General features: G+C 36.5%; 2 protein-coding genes across 6 annotated transcripts in view; one reads left to right on the plus strand and one right to left on the minus strand.

Annotated features, from left to right (window-relative positions):
- Positions 1-25,477, minus strand: part of ASB3 (ankyrin repeat and SOCS box containing 3) — a 65,654-nt gene that overhangs the window by 34,548 nt on the left and 5,629 nt on the right. Inside the window, exon 1 of one of the 5 annotated variants that reach the window (XM_070734746.1) lies at positions 2,880-3,183. The exons of 1 other annotated variant lie outside the window; for it this stretch is intronic. Coding sequence is in view for 2 of the 4 variants with exons in the window: in XM_070734744.1 (XP_070590845.1) it covers positions 2,357-2,379 (23 nt within the window). In the remaining 2 variants the exon portion in view is untranslated. Of the gene's footprint in view, positions 1-26; positions 178-2,059; positions 3,184-25,477 lie in introns of those variants that run through there. 3 more of the 5 variants (XM_070734744.1, XM_070734745.1, XM_070734748.1) reach the window with 3 other exon arrangements.
- CHAC2 (ChaC glutathione specific gamma-glutamylcyclotransferase 2) lies at positions 2,971-23,740 on the plus strand. Its single transcript, XM_070734749.1, has 3 exons — positions 2,971-3,494; positions 15,120-15,155; positions 21,016-23,740. The coding sequence occupies exons 1-3, from the start codon at positions 3,270-3,272 to the stop codon at positions 21,379-21,381; spliced, it is 627 nt and encodes a 208-aa protein (XP_070590850.1). The 5' UTR covers positions 2,971-3,269; the 3' UTR covers positions 21,382-23,740.

Genomic DNA, 25,477 nt, shown 5'->3' on the forward strand with positions numbered 1-25,477 from the left:
TAAATCTACAATTAATTTATAGGCACCTCTACAATAAATTTATTTTCAGAAGTATTAAGGACATCAGATGACCATGCCCAGAGTATATATACATCTAGTAGGATCACCAAGGCATGAAGAGCATCCCAGATAAAGCAAACAGACCCATGTAGCAGGCAGCAGCAATGTAGGAAAATGCTGGAAGAGAACAATCACTTTAGTAGCAACAGTAAAGGCACCATTTCATATTGTATGAGAGAAGACAATGGTAAACCACTCCTGTATTTTACTAGAAAACTATTTGGGTAGTTTGGATGTTAGTTATATAGTGACTGGCAATATAGAGGTTGGTGCTGGGCCTCTGAGGTCAGATGGCATTCAACATGTTACTGAGAAAGAGCTAAGGATTTTCCATAGTGTTCATATCAGATTGATTAAATTCTTCAAGACACCTAGTCACTAACAGTGCCACATAGAAAAAGAAAATGCAAAGATGCAAAGACAGAATTATAGTGGGAAACGGAATGTATAAACCATGAGCATGTTCAATACAGTGAAAGATTAACTGAAACAACTACATGCTGACATTTAAAGTTAACTGAAATGGATTGTTACAAAGTCACTGAACATCACCCACATTGTTTGCTACTGTAGTAGTACTCTGAACATGAAAAACAAAAAAGGAACAACATTGATCCACAAAAGGATCACTCTTTGTTTAGGAGTTTTGCTGTGCGACCTCTCTTCACAAGGCTGATCTATCAGATCAATCAACCCATGGTGTCTGAATGGATCCAATTAACTTTCAAAAGGCACCTGCAGTTTTCCAAAAATCTGACAGGTTGTTAAGACTGTTTTCAAAAATCTGACTGGCAGTTAAGACTGACCATCCATTAAAATAAAGGGAAAGCTGGGGAATTTGACCAAATTAAACAGGAGTGATCTCTCTCTTCTCACAGATCCAATACTACTCCTTGGTTTACCAAAGCTTATGGAGATGAAATGATAGAAGTCCTATTTTTAGTCCAACCACCAATAAGAGTTCACATTTGCATCTACACAGTGAAAATCCAACAACCAAATTAAGACATTTTGCCACTTTGTTGGATCTGACTAAAGATAGAAAGGACAATTTTCATAAAAAGTCTGAAAGGCCCACTGTGAAGAATTTTATGATTTCTAATTAAACCACTCAGATTCAAGAGGAGCTGAACTTCAGCTGCACAGCATCAACATTGGTAACTGGCCCTTTTCACAGGTCACTCACACACTGTATAAACTAAACTTACGTAGGTGGAAGAAAGCCAGGAGGCTTTCCAGAAATTTCTTTATAAACTTAGTAGGCTGCTTTTTAAAACTCATTGCAAATAACTGCAAAATCTCTTCCATGTAATAACTCAATTGTCACCCACATACGTTTAATGCTTTGAATGAGTTCACCCAATATCATCTGCACCTCTATAACTGTCTGGTTTGGTTCTGCAACCCAACAAGACAGACACAGATTTCAGAGGATAATCAGAACTGCAGAAAAAACAATTGCTGCCAACCTGCCTTCCATTGAGGAACTGTATACTGTACTGCACAAGTCAAAAAGAGGGCTGTGTAAATATTTACTGACCCCTTGCATCCTAGACATAAACTGTTTCAACTCCTACCCTCAAAACATTGCTACAGAGCACTGCATACCAAGACAACTAGACACAAGAAGTTTTTTTTCCAAACATCATCACTCTGCTAAACAAATACTGTAATTCCCTCAACACTGTTAAACTATTTACTAAGCCTCCACTACTATTACTAGTTTTTTCTCATCATTCCTATCACGCACTTCCTGACTGTATGACTGTAAATTGTTGTTTGTATCCTTAATATTTTTATTAATATTGATTGTTTCCTCATTGCTTATTTGACACCTCTGACAATCATTAAGTGTTGTACCACATCATTCTTGACAAATCTATATTTTCTTTTATGTACACTGAGAGCATATGCACCAAGACAAACTCCTTGTACTTGGCCAATAAAGAATTCTATTCTATTCTATTCTATAAATCATTATGGCTCACAGTATACTTACCCGCTATAGTACATGACTACATAACAAATTATATAGTTTATAATTCAGTGTGCCACCAATCCAGCAGTACTTTGATTCATCACCAGTGCAATGTATGAAAATACACCACCAAGGCAATAATTAATACTGATTATGGTTTAGGCTGAAGAGACCAGAAAGTGGCTGACTTGGGGCTGATCTTACTCCAATTGGCCTTCCTCAGAGGTTGTTACATGATGCCCACATCGGGCATTCTAAACTCCCAGAAGGAAAGGATAGAAATGCAATAATTAATTGAATACGAATTAGGGCACTGACCCAACTGGATTCAAGGCCCGCATTCAAGCATCACGAAAGTTTACAGGTTTAATTCTTGCAGCAAAAGTAAGCCAAGAGCGAGGACGCCTCCTTTGAGATTCAAGAGGGCTTGCAAGATCCTCATTTCCCTAGCTTGGAGTTAAAACCCGCCGCCTGGCACAAGAACCTCAAAGGGGGAAGCCGGCAACCACCCCTTTGCCTCCGCGACGATTCCTCTCCCCTCTCGGTTGCCTGGGCAGCCCGAAGGGAAAGCGGTGAGGAGGTTTCCCTCGCCGGGTTCGGCCGCTCGGCGCGGGATATTCCGTAAGATGGCGGAGGCGTCTTGTAAAAAAAACCAAACAAAACCAAACAAACAAACAAAAGGCCGCGCCAAAACAGCCGTCGCCAATCCGGCTTGCTCCTCGCCGAGCAAGGCCGAAGCAGCCAACGCGCCTCCTCCCAGGAGAGGCGGCCGCTTCTCCTTCCTGCCTGGCAGATCAATGGAACCCACAGCCCCGCTCCCTTCGTCCCCCGCTCTTCTCACCCGAGACCTTCGCCGAGGCTGCCGGGGCCGAGTGAGGCTCCCTTTCTAGGAAAGGAGGGAGCCCCGCGCGGCGCTTTTGGGCCTCGGAGCGGCTCTCCCCAGAGCCTCAGGAGGCTTCGCCGGAGCAGGAGCAGCTCCAGTGACTGACACCCGGCCTTTCTTTTCCCGGCTCAGAAGGGGATGCCGGGAGCTGTAGTTTGAGCCAAAAAAAAAAAAAAAAGCCAGCGGCGCCTCTGCCTCCCCAGTTCGCCCGGCGAGACAGCCAGTGGAGGGGCACGTGGTTAAGTGGAAGCGGAGCCCGCTCGGAGGCTGGGGCTCCCTCTTTTGAGCGCGGGCCCTGCGCTCTCTCTGCTGTGTGCTCTGCCTGCTCAACAAAAGGCTGGAGAGAATATGCAAAGCCCGAGCAGCCCCCAGGGCCGCTGCTGCCCGTCCCCTCCCTCTTCCCCAGTCAGCGAAGCAAAGAGTGACGGGGCTAGAAACATGTGGGTGTTCGGATATGGCTCTCTCATCTGGAAGGTGGATTTTCCTTACGAGGACAAGATGGTAGGCTACATCACGGGCTACAGCAGGAGGTTCTGGCAAGGCAGCACGGATCACCGTGGAGTGCCGGGCAAGGTGAGCTGCGGTAGGCAGACGGAGCGGAGGAGCGGGGCTACCTGGTCACCCGCTCGGTGCCAGCGGGGGCACTGAGAGATGCCAGGACTCGCTCTCCCTATTAGTTAGCGGGGGTCACTTGTGATCTCCCCAGATGGGAGCTGGGTTGGAATCGAACTGGGTCAGAGAAGGAAAAGGGTTGGGGGGAGTAGGACCTGTGCGATTGACAAGAGCTCCAGTCATCCTGCTGCAGAGGAGCTTGGCAAGTCCCTGCGTGCCCCACTGGTCGCATTGATGTTTGTGTGCATAATTGCCGAGGCAGATTTTCCACGTTTGGAGTAAAATAAGCCGAGTGCCAATTTACTACGGGTGGAGCGATTCCAGAACCCAGGTGCACTTTTCACACGCACACAGCCCAGCTCTTATTATTGTTGGAATAATAGAGGAAAGGTGTCTTTGTCTCCCACAATTACACTCTATGCTTTTAGCTTCTCTATTTTATCTATACACAGACAAACCTCGATTACTAATATAGTCCAACAATGCAACTTGGGTAAAATTGGGAGGATTTTTCCCCGTTGGGAAAATGCAGACAGGACAGTGTATCTTGCAGGCAACAAGGAAAAGTTCCCGAGTTAGTGTTGGGTTTTTTTTATGGTTGCACCACATTTCAATGTTTGGGTGATCTTCTATGCATTTATTTATATTTGCCCAGATTCCTTCTGCACACACTATGAAGAGAACTTCAATGGCAAGGTTTGATTTTTACTAAAAATAAAATTACTGACCTTGCATATCATGCTTAAATCCAAACCCATGGATAATGCTGGCTGTATTCCAACATGTTATATCAAAACAAAGAAATCACATTATGGCTTAAAATGATTCGCACAACATACTAAGACATGATTTGTTTTATTTTAGCTTAGCATGTATAGTTTAGTCAGTTATTATTTAGCATATTGTGCAAATATGAATAAGTGTGATCATCTCCTGAGCAACATATATTTGTTGTTAAAGATCAATAAAAGTATTGTCTCCCTCTAAAACTGTCTTAAGGCATTTGCCATCAGCAAGGCTGTATCCATTTTTTTCCTGAACATAATTTGAGAAACATTTCAGACTATGTCATAAGATAAATAAATGATGCACAGCTCAATCCTCCATGTTTTCTCTAAATAGGCTACATTAAGCCAAATGAGATTGTTTAGTAAATAAAATAAAATGCAAAAAGTTGTTTCAAATATTTAAAAAGACCAACTTCCACTTACTACATGTGGATTTTGATTGCAAAACAAGAACATTTGGGGAAACAATATACAACTTTCTGAAGTGATACTATAACAGAATTTACAGACCACAATTCTTCTAAAATTAGCAATCAAGCAATGTTCCAAGATTTCCAGGGTAGAATGCGGGTTTACACTTTATGTTCTCAGTGAATGTTTGTTTGAATAAGTGTCACTTTTTTCCATATTTTAGTTGAGAGGCCTAAAGTGTTCAATTTTTGGACTGCATTTATCTATAGAATTATTTATCAACTGATAAATTCAGACTACATTTCATTTAAAATGAATGTGTGGGCAACATTAAACTAATGAAAAATTAATTGGAATTGGATAATTAATTGAAATAAATGTCACTGCATTATTAATTGATAATAATTTTGTCTCTAAATCATTTATACTGCTTCAGACACCATTTCTCTTTTTATATAAATGTATCAATATGATCCCAAAGTTCGTTCACTAAAAACATCCTAGTTTGTAACCATTGCATCCTTACCAAGAAATAAGCATGAATTCAGTGGCACATTAGAAAAATCACAATTTCATAAACCCATTCTGATTTATGATTGCTGTTGAAACTATGCTAACTTCTGATTAAATTAAATAATTGTAAGAAAATACTATAGTAGCTGTTATTTTCTTTTTATATATATACTTCTTTACTGATATATACTTCTTTACTGATATACTGAAGGACTTATTACTTATTAATAAGAAAATTCTGATTAAATGAATGTCCTTCAGTATCTTTTTTGACAGAACAAAATGAGGAAAAGTCTAAGAACTGGTGTGGTCTAGTAGGTAAGTCTCCAGGCTAGAAACTAGAAGACTGTGATTTCTAGTCGCACCTTAAACATGAAGGGTGATTAGATGAATTTGGGCCAGGATCCTGTAGTACTTGCAAAAACATGCTAGGAAGGAAAAAGATAGAAGAGAAAGTATATGACTCTTTTGGAGCTATCCATAATCCTGCAACACTTTGACTTACAATGTCTTCAGATCTCATGTGAGCCTATTAATAAAACAAACATTGCCTGTCATTATCAGAATGTTGCTCACAGTCCAGGTTTGTGTAAACATACTCAATTTTGTAGCTCTAAGAAAAAATGTTGCTGTTCATGAGACTAGTATGGCCTCCATCAATTCAGTCAGGTAGTGTACAAATGGAGAAAATGCAACATCACTATTATTCCTAAGACTGGTCATCCACCATAAATGTTTTCCATTTTCTGGAAGATCATAAAGAACCCAGAGAACGGTAAAGAATCAGGCTGTTCTTGCACTGAATAATGCACTGATACCAGTATTCATGATTCTACCATAAGACAGACACTGAAGAAGAATGATCTGAAGGGAAGGTTATCAAAAAGGAAACCACTGGTTTCGGGGGGGGGGGGGCGCTCATTGCCACAGGCTTCAAGTTTGCCAAAGGTGATCCAACAGGCTACTGGAACATGGTTCTGCGGACATATTGAGATAAAATAGAAGTTTGGATATTAATGAGAAATTTTATTTTTAAAGAAAGTAAAATACTGAATTCCATAAAAGTAACTCATTGTAAGTATAGTTATGGGAATTTTCATGCTTTGGAGCTGTTTTTCAGCCCTATGAAAAACTTTGGCAATTCATAATTAGGGAGGAAATAGCAAATTTTACTGCTGGGTATTTACAACAGTTTACAACAGTTAGCTTAACTGAAAATATATCTGACCTAGAAGTCCATCTAAGAGAACCCCAAACTATAAATGAAACAAAACTGTTATATAAAGGAGAAAGGGTCAAAATACTTGCAAATCAAAGTGCAGGATTGGTCAAAATATACATAAAGTATTTGTTGAATCTAACCTAATAAATCTTAGGTGAAGTTTAAAGCACATTGCAGCTCATAGTACAGCAGGATTATGGATACTTGTGACTTGTAGTATAATCGAGACAAGGACATGTTGCCCAGTATGCAACCTTTCCCTATTTTTTTTGTTTTATTTGCTATTTTATTCCTTCCATTTTTAATAGAGATAGCATTTATTAGTGGCTGCATCAGAACATTACATTGAAATAGAATCCTTAAGACAGAATTGATCTAGGATGTATTTTATTGGATTTTTAGGCCGCCCTTCTCCAGCAGACTCAGTATTGCAGTGGCATGTAAAGTTTTGGGCATCTCATGGTTTGCCCTTGGTACTATGATGCTATGCAAGCTATACTATCTTCATTTTCTTTTTTACTGCAATTCAAGATTATTATCTCTTTTAAAGTCCTGAATGGCATGGGACCAGATTATTTGTGGGACCACTTGAGGTTATTTGCCTTCTCCATTAGATCAGATAGTATGGGTTTGCTCAAGGTTCCTTCCCTTAAATGTTGCCATCTAGCAGGATTGAAGTAGTCTGCCTTCTTAGTAATAGCTCCTGCCCTTTGGAACACCCTTCCCTCAGAGATCCAGCAGACCTCTATCCACTTGGTTTTTTAAAAAATCTTGAAGACTTTGTTTTTCCAACAAAGTTGAGATAGTCTCTGGCTGGAGCTTGATAAAGTTGTTGGTAGATATAAGGGCAGAGGAGGGCTGCTAAGGTAGGACGCTGACGTGTGCTCATCTCCGTAGTTCTGAGTGCTAGCGGAGCCCAGCGCAATTATGCTACTGCACCTGTGCAGGTAGCAAAATCACGTGTGGAGATGCAGATGCTCCAGTGTTTTGGCACGGTTTTTTGTTTCGGCAGAAACAAAAATAAATACCAAAACACAAGGTGCAGTAGCATAATTGCGCTGAACTCCACTACCACTCAGAGCCACGGAGGCGAGCACACATCAGTGGTCCACCTTTTTATACTGGTTTTGATTCTTTTTTTGTGTGTGTTTGTAAACTGCCCACTTATTTTATGCTGTATAAAATAAGAAGCTATATAAATCTTTAAAATGAATAAGTCCATAGTATATGAGTAAGTAATATGTAGTACAGATAGTTCCCATAAAACACCAGGGATAAATCATTCTGAAGGTTCTGCATATGATTTGTATGGAGTTGTGCTCAAATTTCCATTTGTTTCTGTCCTGTAACAATCCAGAAATATGGAAGTATGACTCTTAATCAAACTACTGAGTTATATCAACAGAAGCATATTACTAATCATTTTATATGCTATCCATAGAAATTAGATTGCCTTTTAATTTGAACCAAAATTCTGTGGAGTTAAACCAAAGCAAGCAAGTAGCAGGGACTAACAACCTGCTTCTTACAGTTAAACAGAATTTTAAAAAGCTGATTTCAAGCACCACCAGGATGCACTGGATTTCACTCTTCTAAATAATTTGATATTATAAGAAAATTGGTTGTGTTGATCTAGATTATTTGTTAATGTGTGAGGCATTTTTAAATATATTTGGTCAAATTGTAAAATGTTTGTTTTTATGCAAGTACTTAAATCATTCTGGTTTAAGCATAAAAATATTTTTTTAACCATAACACCTAATTTTCTCAGAATAAAGAATTTTAGTTATTAGTGGAGGTGTCTGTAATTTTAACAAAATGCTATTCATTGCCTGCTAAAGCCCATTGATGTATACTTCTCCAATTTCAGGGATTTCTTAGAAAACCGTATTGAGAATTTGTAGCCTAAATAAAGGACTGATCATAAGCTATGGTCTAGTTATTATTTGAAAATGCTTTCCAGAAAGCATTGCCTGCCATAGGTTAATAACAATATCTATGAATTAAGATTAAAACAAGTGAAGCATTTCCTATTTTCCATTTTATAAAAATAAAAATATTTGAACAAAAATATTAAATTTTTCAGTACTTTGAAACCCAGTGTGCCTCTCGCTATACAAGGATTATAGAGCTTATAAAATTCTAAATAGTATTTGTGGAGCAGAGGAAACAATGGAGTTCAGAAACATCCAGCAATCTAGGAGAATGGCATTGACAAGGCAAGGCTATGTTATTTACTGCTGTATATGCAGCAGATTTGTCAGTCATCAGAAATACTGACTGACTTCAACATAAATGAGCCAATACTTAAAAATAATTGGCATTCTTCTGGGATTAGACAATATGAAAAAACATTAATATTCAGTAGAGCTTACACCTTTCAATAATGTTGTTTGCTTTTTATGCAAATTCACATCTCCAGTCTGAAATCTTTACAACAAATTTTGAAAATTTATTTAAAAGTTTAAAACACCCACAGTAAATTAACAAAAAAGTACTTTAAGAAATATATTTTTACATTTATCTTTTCATCTGTATGCCAAAGAAAGCTATAAAGATTAAGGGTTTTTTGATATAAATTAGTACTAATGTAGATAATGGAATATAATACAGAAATTAGAAAATCAACATACAACATACAACATACAGATTAATTATCTAAACATCTTCATGACTCGATAAAACAGTACCTATGTACTTCTAAACATTTAATGAAAAAGTGACTTAATTTAGTTATCAGTTAATGTCCAAATTGTAAACAATTCTGTTTTTAAAAGTTCAGAGAAATAGTAATCACAAATACAGTAATAGTAATATGAATACAGATTCTATATTGTTGATACAAAATCAGACTAAGAGGTAGCACCTTAGCTTAGGCCTTTTAAAAAGTTTTTAACTAAGATAACACAATGCCATTTTCCCCTACAGCTGTTTTTTTAAAGGAACTATAGGAAAGCCCCATATGAAAGCAGATATTGTCCGTGACTTGGCTGCTATAGAAACCGCAGACCATGTTCTTTTGTATTGTCAGTTCTACACAGAAATTCATCACCAGTTGATTACCCCTTTTACATACATTTCCAAGGCACTAACATTTTCATTTGCATTATCTATTAAATACTATACTATACTGTACTATAGCAAAATCCTGCTATGTTTACAGAAATACATGTAGAATACATAGTATGTATAAACTTTGCCTATAAATGGTTGCCAAGATTTATTGAAGTTAAAGGATAATTTTGCTTTGTTTTATGGAGTTTTTATTAGTCAATGACCAATATAAAATTTCTGTCTGTCAGGACCACTGTCCTAGCTGTTAGATACCAGATGTCCTCATTTTAACACAATTAGACATATGAATGTTTACACCCAAATGAGACACCTTGAAGTCTGTTAACTCTTATGTGGAGCCAATTCATCTTAACCATTAGTAGATCAAATGTCTATGTATAGGTAGCATAAAATAAACTTGTAGCATTTTGAACTCTATCCTGGTTCCCAATTTCTTGTATCTGACAGCTTCAGCTTCATTTGGGGTCCTCAGACCCATTGCCTTTTAGAAAAGCACACAGGATAGAAGGCCAGCAATACCTCAGCAAGAAAGATATTCAATAGACATTTTTCTTGGTTCCACCAGACGTATACCATCCATCCAGACCTCAACAACCTTTCGTAAAGCTCTTAAGACTTACCTCTGCCGGCAGGCATGGGGGCCATGAATGATGAGATAGTCTCCGGATGATATTATATATGATTGAATTGGATAAATGCGCATGACTGTGTGGGTTTTTAAAATACTTTTTAGTGATTGATTAATTGTATTTATATGCCGTTCACTCCGAAATGGAAAAATTAGTATAATTCTTTTATGGTAATTTAGATTTCTTTACATATTGTTGCATTTATAATGCTGTACGCTGCCCTGAGTCGCCTCGAGAAGGGCGGCATAGAAATCTAATTAATAAATAAACCAATAAACAATCTCCAGGCAAATCTCATCACCCATATGACTATATTGGTTATTACAATTACACAACAGAAGGCAAACCTAGTAGCTATGGGCTAGGGGCAAATTTAAAATTTTGAAAACATAGTGGTAGGTGGATTCAGAACATAACTATCATACTACTATATGCATAGCCAATTACATAATGCTCATTTATCAGAAGGCAAGGCAGTTCCTAAAGCCAAGTTTCATTTCCTAATAAGATATATATGTGACTCAAATACTACATGATTCTAGAGGCTTCTGTTTTGTAGCATGCCAGTTTCCTGCTTTTACTATCATAATCATTTTCATCTTTTTAAAAAGAATTCAGATAAGATAGAGAATCTAGCAAGTGGCGGTTGGGAACGGAGCTGCAGCGGGAGGTCCAGGACAGGGCTCTGTCCCCGACGCTCCCTTTTCCCCCCAAAAGGTCGCTCTTCGCGATCTGATCGGGCTCGGACGACCCAATCAAAGAACAGGGGGTCTCCCGGATCCTAAGGAGCCAAACGCCGACGCTCCGGAGGGAAGGGATAGCCCCGCAGCTTTGGGGAAGGAAAAACCGTGTCTTGGTTTGCTGAAGACATGGCCACAGCAGCACGACCACGCCAGAGGAAGGGAGAGACGATCAGAAGAAGTCAAATAATAATAAAATCGACAGAGAAGAACAGAAGAGCAGAAAAGTAAGAAAAGAAGAAAGTAAATCACAAAATAAATTCCTTGGGTTCCACAACTTTAAAAGTTAAAAGAAATTATTTCTTAAATTAAAAGGCGGACAAAGAGAAGTAAAGAAAACTTCATATCCTTGGGCAAAAGGGAAGAAGCAGCCGGAACTCTTTTCTTAAGCATAAATCGTAAAAATAGAAAAATATTATCTTTTATGGTTGATCTCCCATCCCTGAAGAGCAATCCAGGGGATGAGGGCAGATTAAGAATTAAGAATTAAGAATCTAAAACCTTAAAGAACGGAAAAAAGAGAATTGGAAGCGGCTATTGTTCCCGGAACTGTTTTTATTTGCGGAAGGATTACTTTTTGAAAACGAACAGAAACTAAATTTATATAAAAGTTAAAAAGGAAAAAAATAGATACAGTGGAACAGAGGATACATAACTAAAAATAAAAGACTGAGTTGCAATCGATTAACCTGCTTTTTGAAATTTGAAGTCTATATTCGCCTTAAATAATCAGGAGTGAACGAACTAGAAGAAATCTAAATCGGACTATTTGGAAGAAACGCAGATCATAAATAAATGGATTAATTGTAGATGAATAAAAATTCGAGGTGGACTATAATGGGATTATAAATTTAATTTGGATTATAACTTGATACAATTTGACTGCAATTATAATTTGGATTACAATTTTGAACTTGGATTACATTTTAATACAATTTGGACTTTATTGGATTACAACTGACTTATAACTTTACTTTGGATTCTAACCTGCCATAATTAGCCACAATTTATTGGACTATAACTGGATTATAATTTCAATTTGGACTAAAATCTGCTATAATTTGGACTAAAATTTGGACTATTTCCCAAGATCAACTTCATTCTGGAGGAAGATCCTTGTTGTCAAAAAACTGATCCCAGAAGAAATCCAATTTAAGTATATAAAAATCCTTCGAGAAAGCAGAAGGGAATATTACTTTCTGACCAGAATTTTAATTAAGGAAAATATAACCTTCCGCTGGCTCATTCCAGAAGGCCTCTCTTTAAAGATGCTAGAGAATTTTACGAAACAAGTGGTATCAACAAATTTGAACAACCAAGGAGGGAAATATCTATAAGAAAAGCTGAGTTGGGTGCCACCAAGCAGGAGAAGGAGGAAGCCACCGGTGCAAGAAGAAAACAACTACAGCGTGAATCTAAGGACACCAAGAAATACTATAAATAACCATGTCGGAAGATATGAAAATATTCTCAGTTAACGTGAATGGACTAAATTAACCAAGAAAAAGAAATCAAATATTTTCAAAACTAAAAAAACAAAAAGCACAGATAATTATATTACAAGAAGCTCATATTAAAAAAACCAATGGGAAATTGTTATTTAATCCAAAATTAGGGAATATTTTTACTAGTTTATCAGATCAAAAAAAGAGAGGTATTGCAATGTATATAGATAATTCAATAAACTCCAAACAACTATACACTGACCAGGAAGGTAGAATTTTAATTGTACAAGTGAATATAGATCCAAACCCTCTCGTTATTGTCTCCATTTATGCACCGAATGATAATGAAACAGAATTTTATAAACAATTACATCAAAAGATAAATTAACTAGCTATTGAGAACATGATTATAATAGGTGATTTCAACGCAATCTCAAATAGATTACTGGATCATTCAGGTAAAAAGAAAGACAAGAAAAAGAAAACAATACTGCCAATTACTTTTCAGAAAATGAGGTCAGAATTATTATTAAATGACATCTGGCGGGAGCAACACCCTTTAACTAGACAATATACCTATTACTCAAACCCTCATAAAATCTGCACAAGAATAAATATGCTTTGGCCCTCGAAAACAACCATAGAACAAATTAAAGAAATAGAGATAGACACCAACACATCAGCAGACCAAGACACAGGAAAAAAATCAAATGGCAGATGAATAGAAATATTACAAGAGACCCACAATATAGGGAATGGATAGAAAAAGAATTAGAAATTTTCTTTAAAATTAATAAAAACTCAAACAACTCCACAAAACTTATGGGATACCGCAAAGGTATATATTAGGGGTCTAACGATCTCTTATACTGTGGGGGGAAATAAAGAAAAAAAGAAACAATATGAACAATTAGAAAAAGAATTAAAGGAATTAGAAGTAGTATCACAACACAATTCAGATGATCGAAAGATAAAAAGAAAAATAGAACTAGTTAAGCATAAAATAAAGCTTATTGAACAAGACCAAATAGCCGAAAAAATTAAAAGAGCTAAACAGGAATACTTTGAACACACTAATAAACCAGGACGATGGCTTGCATTCAAACTAAGAAAACACAGACAATCAAAAATAATAAAGAAATTGGTAGATGATAAAGGAATGATAAAATTTAAAACTGAGGAAAAATCAAAAATAGTGGAGGTATTTTACAAGGAGCTATGCAGGAAAGAAGTAACAAAAGAAGAAGAGATTTTCCAATACTTGAATTCCTCAGATTTACCTTTACTATCCGAAGAACAACAGACTAGGCTAAATATTCCATTTACTATGGTTGAACTACAGACAATCTTAAAAAATCAAAAGAACAACAAAGCCACAGGTCCGGATGCTATACCGGCAGAATGGTACAAAATAGAAAGTAATGTAGTAATGACGAATATGTTAGAAATTTTTAGCTGGATTATAATGGATGGCAAAATTCCTAAATCCTGGTCGGAGGCACTAATAACTTTAATACATAAAACAGGTATAGACAAAGATAAGATACAAAATTATAGACCAATATCCCTATTAAATGTTGATGATAAAATTTGTACTTTTATCTGTGCACTAAGATTTAAAAAGATTTTTAGGTGAAATAATACATGAAGATCAAAATGGCTTTCTACCAGGTAGACAAATAAAAAACAATTTAAGAACGATCATAAACACACTAGAATTTTATGAACAACATCCAGGAAGACAGATGTCATTAGTATTTCTAGATGCAAAAAAAGCATTTGATAATGTAGATTGGACATTTATTAAAATGCAATTAAATAAAATGAGATTTGGGACAAAATTTGTTAATGTAATAGACGCAATATATTCAAATCAAACAGCAAAAATTATACTAAATAATGAACAACTTAAAAATTTTGAGATTTTCAAAGGGGTGAGACAGAGTTGCCCCCTCTCACTTCTACAGTTTATATTAACCTTGGAAGTTTTGTTGATTAAGATAAGGGCAAATAATAAAATCAAAGGGTTAAATATTGGAAAAGAAACTTATAAAGTACAAGCTTTTGCCAATGATGTGGCCTTCATAGTTGAAAACCCCATAATAGCAATACCAAATTTAATAGAAATGATAGAAGAATATGGCAAAGTCGCAGGTTTAAAGAGTTAAAGATAAGAGACCTTAGTATCTATGAAATCATTTCTACTTGAGAGCTCCAAGTAGAATCTGCCTCTACAAAGCAAATAGAAGGAGCACAGTTAGAATATTCCCACATCTAAAAAAATATCTATAGAAGGGAATTCGTTTTTTTAAAATCATTATCTCCTGGATCTCTCCTTTTATGGAAGTAGCTGTCTTCTGAAATAAAATGAGCATTGTGATATTTTAAAGTCTATGAAAATATTTAACAGGTATTTAAGGGCTGAGGAACCAAAGATAAATGTGCTTGAGAATTATATGGCACTTTTTATTGGTTTGCTATTATTACTGAGGTGAATTGTTTTGCTTGATTAAACCAGCCTAAAAGCATTCTTGTACATAAATGATTACAAATGGATTTACAATACAATCTGTATTCTTAGCAAATATAACCTCCTCAGCCAGCAAATATGCCATCACTATGACAGAATTCAAATACTTTATATTTCATTTATTTAACAATCCTGTGGTTTGGATTTTTGTTTTTTAAAAACTTCACTTTTGTACCAGCTCATACAATTAAAGTTTTTACTGATTTTTTGTTTGTTTTGTTTTTAAATTTTAGCCTGGAAGAGTTGTGACACTTATTGAAGATCCTGAGGTACAGTAGTTGTATTTTACATATTCTATAAATATGTTTTGTCCTCAATAGTGGCATGTAGCATCTGCCTTCCTAATTCTGATATAGAGAGAGCTAGAATTTTAACCTGCAGTCTTATACACATCAATTGGGATATAAATTCATAAACACAACGTAAATTACTACAAAACAAATATGCATAGAATTTCAATTGTTACTGTTTTCCTCCAAAGATATGAAGAAGGAAATTCAAAGTGATGGTCCAGGAACCATCTTGAGCCTAATATGTATCAAATCAACATTTTTCATGAACAAAAGCCCTATTCAAGAAACTAGTTCCATTTCCCCCCCAAAAATATCTTATTATGCATAATAATAGTTTCAAATAAATTGATTCCTGTTCACCTTTAAGATCTTTTTTCTTTCCTGCCCCATATCCATTCAGCTAGTCCTCAATTACTGTTGTGAGTTGTACCAGTGTTAAGTAATAACATGACTGCACCTGATTTTATGACCTTTTTTGCAGTAGTTGTTAAATGCAGCAATTGTAAAGTGGCCGCTGCAGTTATTAAGCAAATCAATCATCCTCAGTGGGCATTTTTTGCAGCAAACCAGAAGCAAAGCTAATTTCCAGCAAAAAATAATAATTGTAGTCATGTGACTACAGGACGCTGCAAAAAGTTGTAAATGTGGGATGGTTGCCAAGTGCCAAAAATGCAGGCATGTGACCATGGATGAGGGTGGCCATTGAAACTTTAAATCCAAGCTGTAAGTTCCTTTTTTTGCAATCCATTTTAACTTTGAACAATTGCCAATTAAGAACTACCTGTATAGGTACCCTGTTTCCCCAAAAATAAGACATCCCCTGATAATACACCCAATTGGGCTTTTGAAAGCATGGCAATAAGGTCAAGTGCTTATTTCAGTGTTCAAAAAATATTAAGAGAGGGTTTTATTTTCAGAGAAACATGGTAGTCCTAACAACAGTTCATTTAGTGACCATTCAGAGTTACAATAGCACTGGAAAAAAGTGACTCATGAGCATTTTTCACACATGACCATTGAGGTATCCCTATGGTCACATGATCAAAATTCAGATGCTTGGCAACTGATTCATATTTATAACCATTGAAGGGTCTCAGGGTCACGAGATTGCCTTTTGCGACCTTCTGACAAGCAAAAAAAAAGAGTCTTCGGAGAGGGGCGACATACAAATCTAATAAACTATAAACTATAACTATAAAAACAATGGGGAAACCTGATTCAGTTAACAACTATGTTACTAATTTAACAATTACAGTAACACGTCTCACTTAGCAACAGAAATTTTGGGCTCAATTATAGTTGTAAGTGAAGGACTACTTAGGACTCCTGGAAAATAGCTGAGAGTTAATTTATATGTAAGAAAATAATTCTAACAATACTATCTGTTGAACACAAATGAATTTCTTTCTTCATTTCCATACCTCTTAAAACTGTGTGGCACTTACAAGAAATTGTATTGCAATTGGTGGTCTCATAAAAGTTATTTTTACTATTTAAACAAAAGGGTTCAGAACCTCATGTTAGCGTCTTCTTATTCTCTATTTATAGTTGCCAAGGTACAGATAGACCTTACTTAATGGAGAGGATTGAGACCAGAATTTCTGACTTCAACTGGCCCACTCACTTATTTTCCTCCATATCTTCCCAAATATCTCCTGATTCTTCTTTTAGAAACTAATAATCTATAAATCAAAGAAGATTTGGCTGTAACCTAAATTCATGAAATTAGAGGAAAGGCAAATGTCTCTCTGGAAAATTCTTTTTAAACTTAGTAGCCTATCTTTTCTATATTTACAAGTAGTTCTTAACTTATGACTGGTCAGTAACCTTTGGAGGTTGTGATGGACCTAGCAGGGAGCCATTTATGACTCAAATTCAGAGTTTCAACAATCCCACCCCACCGTGCAGTTTCATGACAACTTCAGACGCTTGGTAACCAGGTCATATTTATGGCTATTTGCAACGACATGCAGTTATATGACCACATTTTATGACATGTTGGCCAAAACTAGCATTTATTTTGAATTTTTAGAAAAAAACATTAGTTCACTTAATCACTGAGGCATTAGCTTTATAACTACTGTGAAAGAACTGAATAAAATAAAAATACAAAAAACTGAAAAATAGAATGACTGGCAAAAAAACAAAGATAGTTCCAATTGCACCCTTGGGTGCAATCCCAAAACACCTGGAGCACTACTTGAAAAACATTGGCATTGGCAAAATCCCCATTAGTCAATTGTAAAAGGCAGCTTTATTTGGGACAGCTTACATCCTACAGTGATATCTTTAACACTACAAATAACATTTCCCTCCCCGCTCAAGTGAGATGGGCAGTTAAGAAATATGAAACATAAGCAATTGCCTAACCCAGATCCTTGAGAGGGATTCAGTGACTGGGGGAAAGTACCAAATCCAATATAAACATCTAGTTGACTGTGAAATGAACCATAATAACAATTCAGTAATAAAGTTGGCACTACAGCAGCTGTAACCTCAGAGAACAGCCATAACTACCATTCACCGTTGTTGAAAGTTCAGCTGCTGAACAAATGTTTGTTAAGCGAGCACTGCATGTAATGAGGTGCTGTTATAAAGAATAATTTAACTTTCAAACAAGTTTACTATTAGTGTCCCAGAGTAGATATGGGGGGAAATCAAAAGATAATGTATAGGCTCCCTATAATGTGTAGTTCCACTTGTGGATCTTATGTCTTCAGGATTGGAGAAAGCATTGATATATTGCAGCCTGAAAAATAAGCTATTAGACAGTGCACATAGACACATCCTGTGCCAAATTCACCCTTAGTGGCATTTTCTTGCTGTTGTATATATATATTAAATATTTGTGTTGGACTCTACCATAGGTGAGCAAGTAGTAATAATATTATTATTATTATTATTATTATTATTATTATTATTATTATTATTATTATTTAATTGGATTTGTATGCCGCCCCTCTCTACGGATTTGGAGCGGCTCACAACATATGCAAAGAAACAGTAGTAAAATCAATCCAATTAATATACATAAAAACAATCCTTAAAAATCTACTTTAAAAACTTCCATTACATTAATTCAACAATCATACTAAAAACATTCGTTGGTCAGTTACTACTGGTAAAGCAGCTATTTAAACTTTTGAATAGCAAATAAATTAGTGTCCTGTCCATATAAACACAACTTGATTTTAAATATATTTGGTAAGTATTATTCTAAAATTAAAAAATCAATAAAAATATAGAAAAAAAACATTAAGATTATTTTCTCTTTGAAGTGCCAGTTCTATAGAGTATATTCTCCGTACTGAAAGAGCGGGTCCAGCAGTCGCATGGGTTCCTCGCTGCCCAATCCGCATAGGACCGAGCCTTGTCTTTAAAAAGACTGCTGGATCTGCCCCTTCACCAGAATTCGCTCACTCCTCCTACCGGCAGGGCGCGTGGTGGCTCAGCTCCTCTCAAAAACACCTTCCCTCTTCGTTCTCACTCTCTCTGCAAATTCAACCAATAAGTAAAATAGTTTACCATTGCTTTTCTCTTCAAAGTCTTAGACTTCGCACCAGCTCTATTGGGGCTCGGCGCCAAAAGGGAGAAGGCGCGGCTAAAGCCGCGAGTTTTGCAATCACCCTGCTTGCGCCACTGCCAGATTGCATGTACAAGTAAATCTACTTGGCTGGGAGGTTATTATTTGTGGCCCTTCTTTCTCCGGCGGTGTGGGATACATAACAAGCTTTCTTGTTCATCTCCTGGACTTTAGTCTTCTTCCATTCAAACTATGGAGCATTTCTTTGGCACGAAGGTCCTCCGCAAGCCGCTTGGCACCATAAAGTCCACCGTGTGGCCCAGAGTAGGCTGTGAGACCCTCAGGCTAACTCCCTGGCTAGGCCTCTAAACCAGCGTGCTTTGTTTTTTTTAAAAATTACGAGGCCTGGCCCATCTGTACTCATTGGCACGAACTTTGGATTGGTCCAGATTGTCTTTGAGCTGCAGACGCTCCTGGGCTTAGGAGCTTGGGCCTCCTTCCTCTTGGGAATTTTTGCCTATTCATAGTAGCTTCTCCCCCTTTGGCTCAGGCCTTGTTCCTGTAATTTGTTCAGGCCATGGCTTCCTCCATTCCAAGAGAGGCACTTCTTCTAAAGGTCCCCTGGACGATAGGCCTACTTGTGATGAAATTGAAACTATCCCCCAGGCCTCCTCCTCTTCCTCTGTAGCTCCACCCATGTCTAGGACCCCCAGAGCTGAAAAGAGGTGGCACAAAGCTCTGTTTAAAAAATCATGAGCGGTTGGCTAAACGTTTAAGAGTTCAGGCCCAAATGTACGTTAGCCCTCCTGACCCTCCAGAGGCCTCTGATCTGCCTCCCTCAGGTGTCCCTGTGCTTTATCTGGATGAGCCAAACCGAAATTGACCCCAACCTAATTTATGGGGCTTAGGTCCAATTGAGCCAGATATCATGATGGAAGATCCCTCCTGAGCCAGGTCCAACCCAGGCCTTTAGGGTATCCCCTTTATTGCCTGCTACTATTAACCTTTTTCCAGAGCTCCAAACTATGTATTCTGCTTTATCTCAAGCCATTGATGCCAAGCTCTCGGCCATCATTGCGCCCTCTCAACCTCATCCCCCTCCACGTGTCTGTTTCTGTTTTCAAATCTGAAGAGCAAAAGTAAAAACTTACAGGGTATTGCAAAATTATTGCAATATTACAGAAAATACATGTCAAATGTTTTGTAAAGTAAAAACTCTGAACTAAAATAAATTAAGCTCCGTTCATATTACTATCATATATCTTTATTTCTTCTACATTGGGGCGTTCATACCAAGGACCACTCTTGACTTCTAGATGGTATGCTAAATGGGACCCTGTAAAAAAAATTAAGTGAAACCAAGATTAAAAAGTCAAAGACAAAAATAAAATCAGTTTGCCATAGTTTAATTGTGATATAATATACATTAAAATAGGTACCATTTACTTATGATGCACTGAGCAGTTTTTCTTAAAAATACAATTGAAAGCAAGTTTTGGAGAGATATGGTCACTACATGTAGCCCTGAAGTCTCAATTGTGTACTGTATATTGTTTCTAAGTAGCATCAGTGATACACTCCCAGTATTTATATTTTCTTGAGAATAAATATAAATGTCATGAAAACAAGATGGTTTGAACACTACTAGTTGTCCTGCCGAATTTAGATCAGAGTAATGGCAGCTACAGATTTCAACCTTTTGTACTTGACAAGATCAGCAAAATGCAACACAGTGTCTGTCACTGTGAATTCTTCTGTACTTTTCTGGTAAGTTTTTTCATACTGCTGTGCAGTTAGAGCCTATTATGTTAGCAGACAGTTTCCTCTATAAGCAAAGAATAGTTTAGCTTGGGGTTTTTTTTCTTTCTTTCCCCAGCATTTGCATTGCAAAACAAACTCCAATCATTGCAAACTAGTTATTTGAAATCAATACCTTGTCGTCATGCTAATAGTGCAGAGTTAAAATAACTAGAAATTAGCAATATTTTTAGCTTATCTTCATCAATTGTCCTAAATTAACAGTACTTGTAGATGAAGTATCTGCAGAGAGGTGTCGGAGAGTAGAAATAGAGTTCTTAACTGTAGTAAAACCCTGGAAGAAAACATGAGAAAGGAAGAAAGCCAATTAAAAAAATTGAAACCTGGGTTTGAGAATTTGCAGTTCCCTCATTAATATCCTGTTTTCTAGTTTTTCATTAAAGACGTTATGTGCATGCATTACTGACAATAATAGTTTGGAAGAGTGACCTCTGCAGCTCTTTGATAGAGTCTGATCTTTGTATGTTTTATCTTTCTGGTTGTATTCTTCTACAGGGCTGTGTATGGGGTGTTGCATACAAACTGCCAATAGGACAAGAAGTTGAAGTAAAAGCCTATCTTGATTTTCGAGAGAAGGGTGGATATAGGACTACAACTATTGTCTTCTATCCCAAAGATCCTGCAGTGGAACCTTTTAATGTGCTGTTATATATTGGAACCTGTGAAAACCCTAACTACCTCGGACCTGCACCCCTAGAAGATATTGCCGAACAGATTTTTCATGCAGTTGGTCCTAGTGGAAGAAATACAGAATACCTATTTGAACTCTGCAATTCCCTCAGGGATCTTGTACCAGAAGATGTGGATGAACATGTTTTTGCTTTAGAGAAACTAGTAAAGGAACTATTGGAACCTGTATAACAGTCGCTCTGCAAAAGTTTCTTCACTATCAGACTAAGTTTATTCTGTTTATATTGTTTATATAATTTGAAAATTATCCATCAAAATTTTAAAAAAATTAGTTTTCATATTTCATTGAGGCATCACTGTCCTTGAGCAATAGAAATTTAAATTTAAAAAGAAACTTTGAACTTCCATAAAGTTTTAAGAATGCTTTTCTGTTCATTTCTCAAATTTGAATAACTTAGGCCTGATTTAAGTTGAAAGGAAACTTTAACTTTAAATTATTAGATTTTGTTTTCCTTTCTTAAAAAAAAAAGTTTTGAACTAGATTCTTTATTTAGGTATGGAGGCAGTCCTATGCACAAAAGGAAGTCCCTTTAACAAAGAAAGAAATGCATAGGATTGAGTGATGTGTGTTGACATAAATGTCAGTATATTCCTTAAAAAATGTTCCCAATGGGATTTGTGGATTACAGCACTGAGAGAAATATTCTTTGTACACTTGTTTAGGATTAAGTCCAGCATGGTACAAAGTAAATATGTGTAGGATTATATTGTAAATGGCAATTATATATATATATGAAGGGCCTGGATTATTTGTACAACTGTTTGAAACATATTGCTTATTATTTATCTTTTCGTTTCACTTGCCCAAATTCAATAATTTATATATAACTATTTGCTTAATGATAAGAAGATCAAATGGTTACAAATGAAAGGAAACAGCACTTTGCATTCATGGTTTCAATATTTTCAGAGATGATGTATACTGGTACCACAAGGCTTTCTCTAATTTTTTGGAAAATAACTGTAATCAGGGAAACAACTTGAATCTAGAGTAATAAGTATGCAAAAACACTCCTATCCATAATCATTGGGTATTTTTAGAGTTAATCAAATTTGCCCTTATCCCAGTAATTAGAACTCCATAAATTAAAATTCACAATAACCCTTTGTTTAACTTTTAGTATGTCAAAATGATGTAGTCACCAGTACCTAATGCTATCGTTTTACAACTTCTTGCTTCTAAACATGCAATAACACTCTGAGGTACAAAAACATTTCTTCTTCAATTTTTATTTTTAGTGACAATCCTTAGTTTTTATAAATTTCTATGCATTTGTAAAGTTTTCATTATGAAGACTGCACTTCTCTTTGTCTACTCTATTTAGAAAAAATTGGAAGTATATGGATTATGCAACCCATCCCATTTGAAAAGCAGAGGATCAGCATTTGCAATACAAAAGCACATTTTTGACACTATTCTATAGTAATTTTTTTTTTGCCCCAAACAGAAGAACATGATTATTGTTTATATAAGAACTGACAGAGCTCTGGCAAGCATCTAAATAAGAAATAAGCTCCCTTGGAAGCCAAACTTCCTCAGATAATATTGGCACATATTTTGCAGCATAGATTTTGAACAAAAATTTATGTTGCAAATTTCCAAGTCTAGTTATTATCATTAATTAGCATAGTTCTAATTGTACCCAGATAACTTATTATAATTAACTTTGGACTAGAAGACCTCCAAAGTCCTTCCAACTCTGTTATTATATTATAACTTAATTATATTTTCTACTAACAAGAATTTGGAAATGCTTGCTAGAATTTTTTACTGAAATAAATACTGCAGTGATAAACTTGTCAGTCAGTAAACAAAGGAAAACACATGAGTTTGTCTAATTTTTAAATCTCTTAAAGACATATACAAAATTATTTAACTACTCCCATAGACAAGGAATTCAAAATTCAAACATTATGGAATGCCTTTTTGATGGCTATTGCTGGCCAGAAAATACCCTTTAAAATTCTAATTGTGCATCTCTCTCCCATAGTGCTCAATATGTCAAATTATTTTTTGAGAGTCCAAATTAAAATTTATACCAGATAAGCATAAGCTGTTGATTTAGTTTAAATCAAATCAGCCAATTTTATTTGCAGAAGGCCTATAAGCAACTTACAAACACAGCATAAATTGAAACATTTTACTTATTTAACTGTTTTATCCAATGTCAAATTTAGATTCTGTTTGTAAGTTACTTTTGGGTCTTTTGCTGTAAATAAAATAGATAGCTAAATGTACCTCTTTTTTCAGGATTCTGTACTTAGAGTTCAAGGGTAAGTTGCACAGTAAATTGCCGGGACTTCTAAACTTTCTCAACTTCCACTAAAATGGTTATCTGCTGCGTTAACTTGATTATCTCATAACAACAAAAAACGTTTCCGTCCCAACTATGCATGTACATCCTCAAGGTTTCAGTTCTTTTCTTTAATCTTTCAACAAAAGCATACACTGGTTCTATGTTTCTGTCATTTTCATAATGAAACTTGTATGATTTTGCATTAGTAATACAACAATTATGATTTAAGCCCATACGGTGTTTCTGTTCCTTTGTTTAACAAACACTCGCAAATATTATGCTATGCTGTTGCTTGTGCTTTTGAAGGCATTTATTTATATTCAACAAAGTGTAACAACTAAGTCTGAATCCGAAGGGTATCGTTTTAATAAGAAGTTAATCAAGAAATTACACAATGAAAAGGAATTCTGACACAAACCATAAACCAATCTGGTATTTCCATATCACAGTAAAATAAATCATATTTAGGTTAAATATGATTCATTCTTATTACATCATTATAAAAAACATCTATATAGAAATAAGACTTAGTTACCATAAAAAAATTATCACTGGTTTTTAATTTAGCAATATCATTTAGACTTATATGCCACTTCATAGTGGTTTTACAGAGTCAGCATATTGCCCTCAACAATCTGGGTCCTCATTTTACCCACCTCGGAAGGATGGAAGGCTGAGTCAACCTTGAGCCGGTGGTGAGATTTGAACTGCTGAACTACAGCTAGCAGTTAGCTGAAGTAGCCTGCAGTGCTGCACTCTAACCACTGTGCCACCCAGCACAGTGGTTAATTTTACTGTAATTCAATTACATTAAGCAGAGCTCAGCAACCATTAAATACTACGGTATATAATCAAAGAAATGTTTGACTTTCATTTCCCAGGTAGATACTCATGTGGTGTGTCAAATACTTTCTTAAAAAATTAAGTGGAATTTTAGTGTTTATAATCCATAGATGGCTCCTCTGGGCCTTCTGAAAATGTGATCATGGGATCGCAATTCAGGCACCCATACAATCAACATCAGGGATGCTGAAGTTGCCCCTACTCACCTATCTTCCTCCTATCCCACCCCACTGGTTCCCATGAGCCTGTTTCCCATCTTGCTGGGTCCCACACACACCATTCCTTGCTGCACTTACCTCTATCAAAGTTTGCCTTTCCGAAAGAAAAGCAGCTGATGCATCATGCAGCCTTTCTATATAAAACTGGCTTGGTGCCATCTTGAAAATGTGCCATTTTGGGAGTGGCCATAATTCTCATATCTCGAGAATTGTGACCTCTTGTAAATGGTACCAGTTTCCAATATGTACCAGGCAACTTCTGTATAGGTCAGTGATGACGAACCCATGACATGCATGCCGCAGGTGTCACGGGGAGTCATATCTGAGGGCAGGTGAGTCATTGCCTATATCAGTTCCAGTGCACATGATGGCCAGCTGATTTTTGGGCTTCTTTTTGTCCATTTTCCCTTCAGGAGACTTCCCTGAACCCTGGGGATGATGAAAAATGAGCCAACCAGAAGTTCATTTCCAAATTTCCAGTTGGCCTATTTGGCCGTTTTTCATCATCCCCAGGCTTCAGGAGGCTTTCCTGAACTCTGGGGACCATGAAAAATGGCCTAACAGAAAGTCCGGAGGCTTGGGGGGGGGGGGGAGGCATTACATAATGGGTGTGGGAGCAAACACATTTGCACCCTTTTGGCACCTGAGCCAAAAAAGGTTCTCCATCACTGATATAGATGAATGTGGTAGTGAATTGCTGCTTCCCTTTCTGAAAGACAATTTCTGAAGATTGTCATTTTGAAAGAGAATCAGCTGATATGAAACACAACAATCTCACAGATTGGCGCTTGCTTCTAGAATGACCTAAACTGGCCTCTGCAGGAAGGCTGTATGTCACATTGGGATTGGGTGCTCTTTTGGAAAGGTGTACTTTGGAAAAAAGTGGAGTGAGGCAGGAGAAGAGTCATA

This window comes from Erythrolamprus reginae, chromosome 1, assembly GCF_031021105.1.
Source record: "Erythrolamprus reginae isolate rEryReg1 chromosome 1, rEryReg1.hap1, whole genome shotgun sequence".
Taxonomy (NCBI): Eukaryota; Metazoa; Chordata; class Lepidosauria; order Squamata; family Dipsadidae; genus Erythrolamprus; species Erythrolamprus reginae.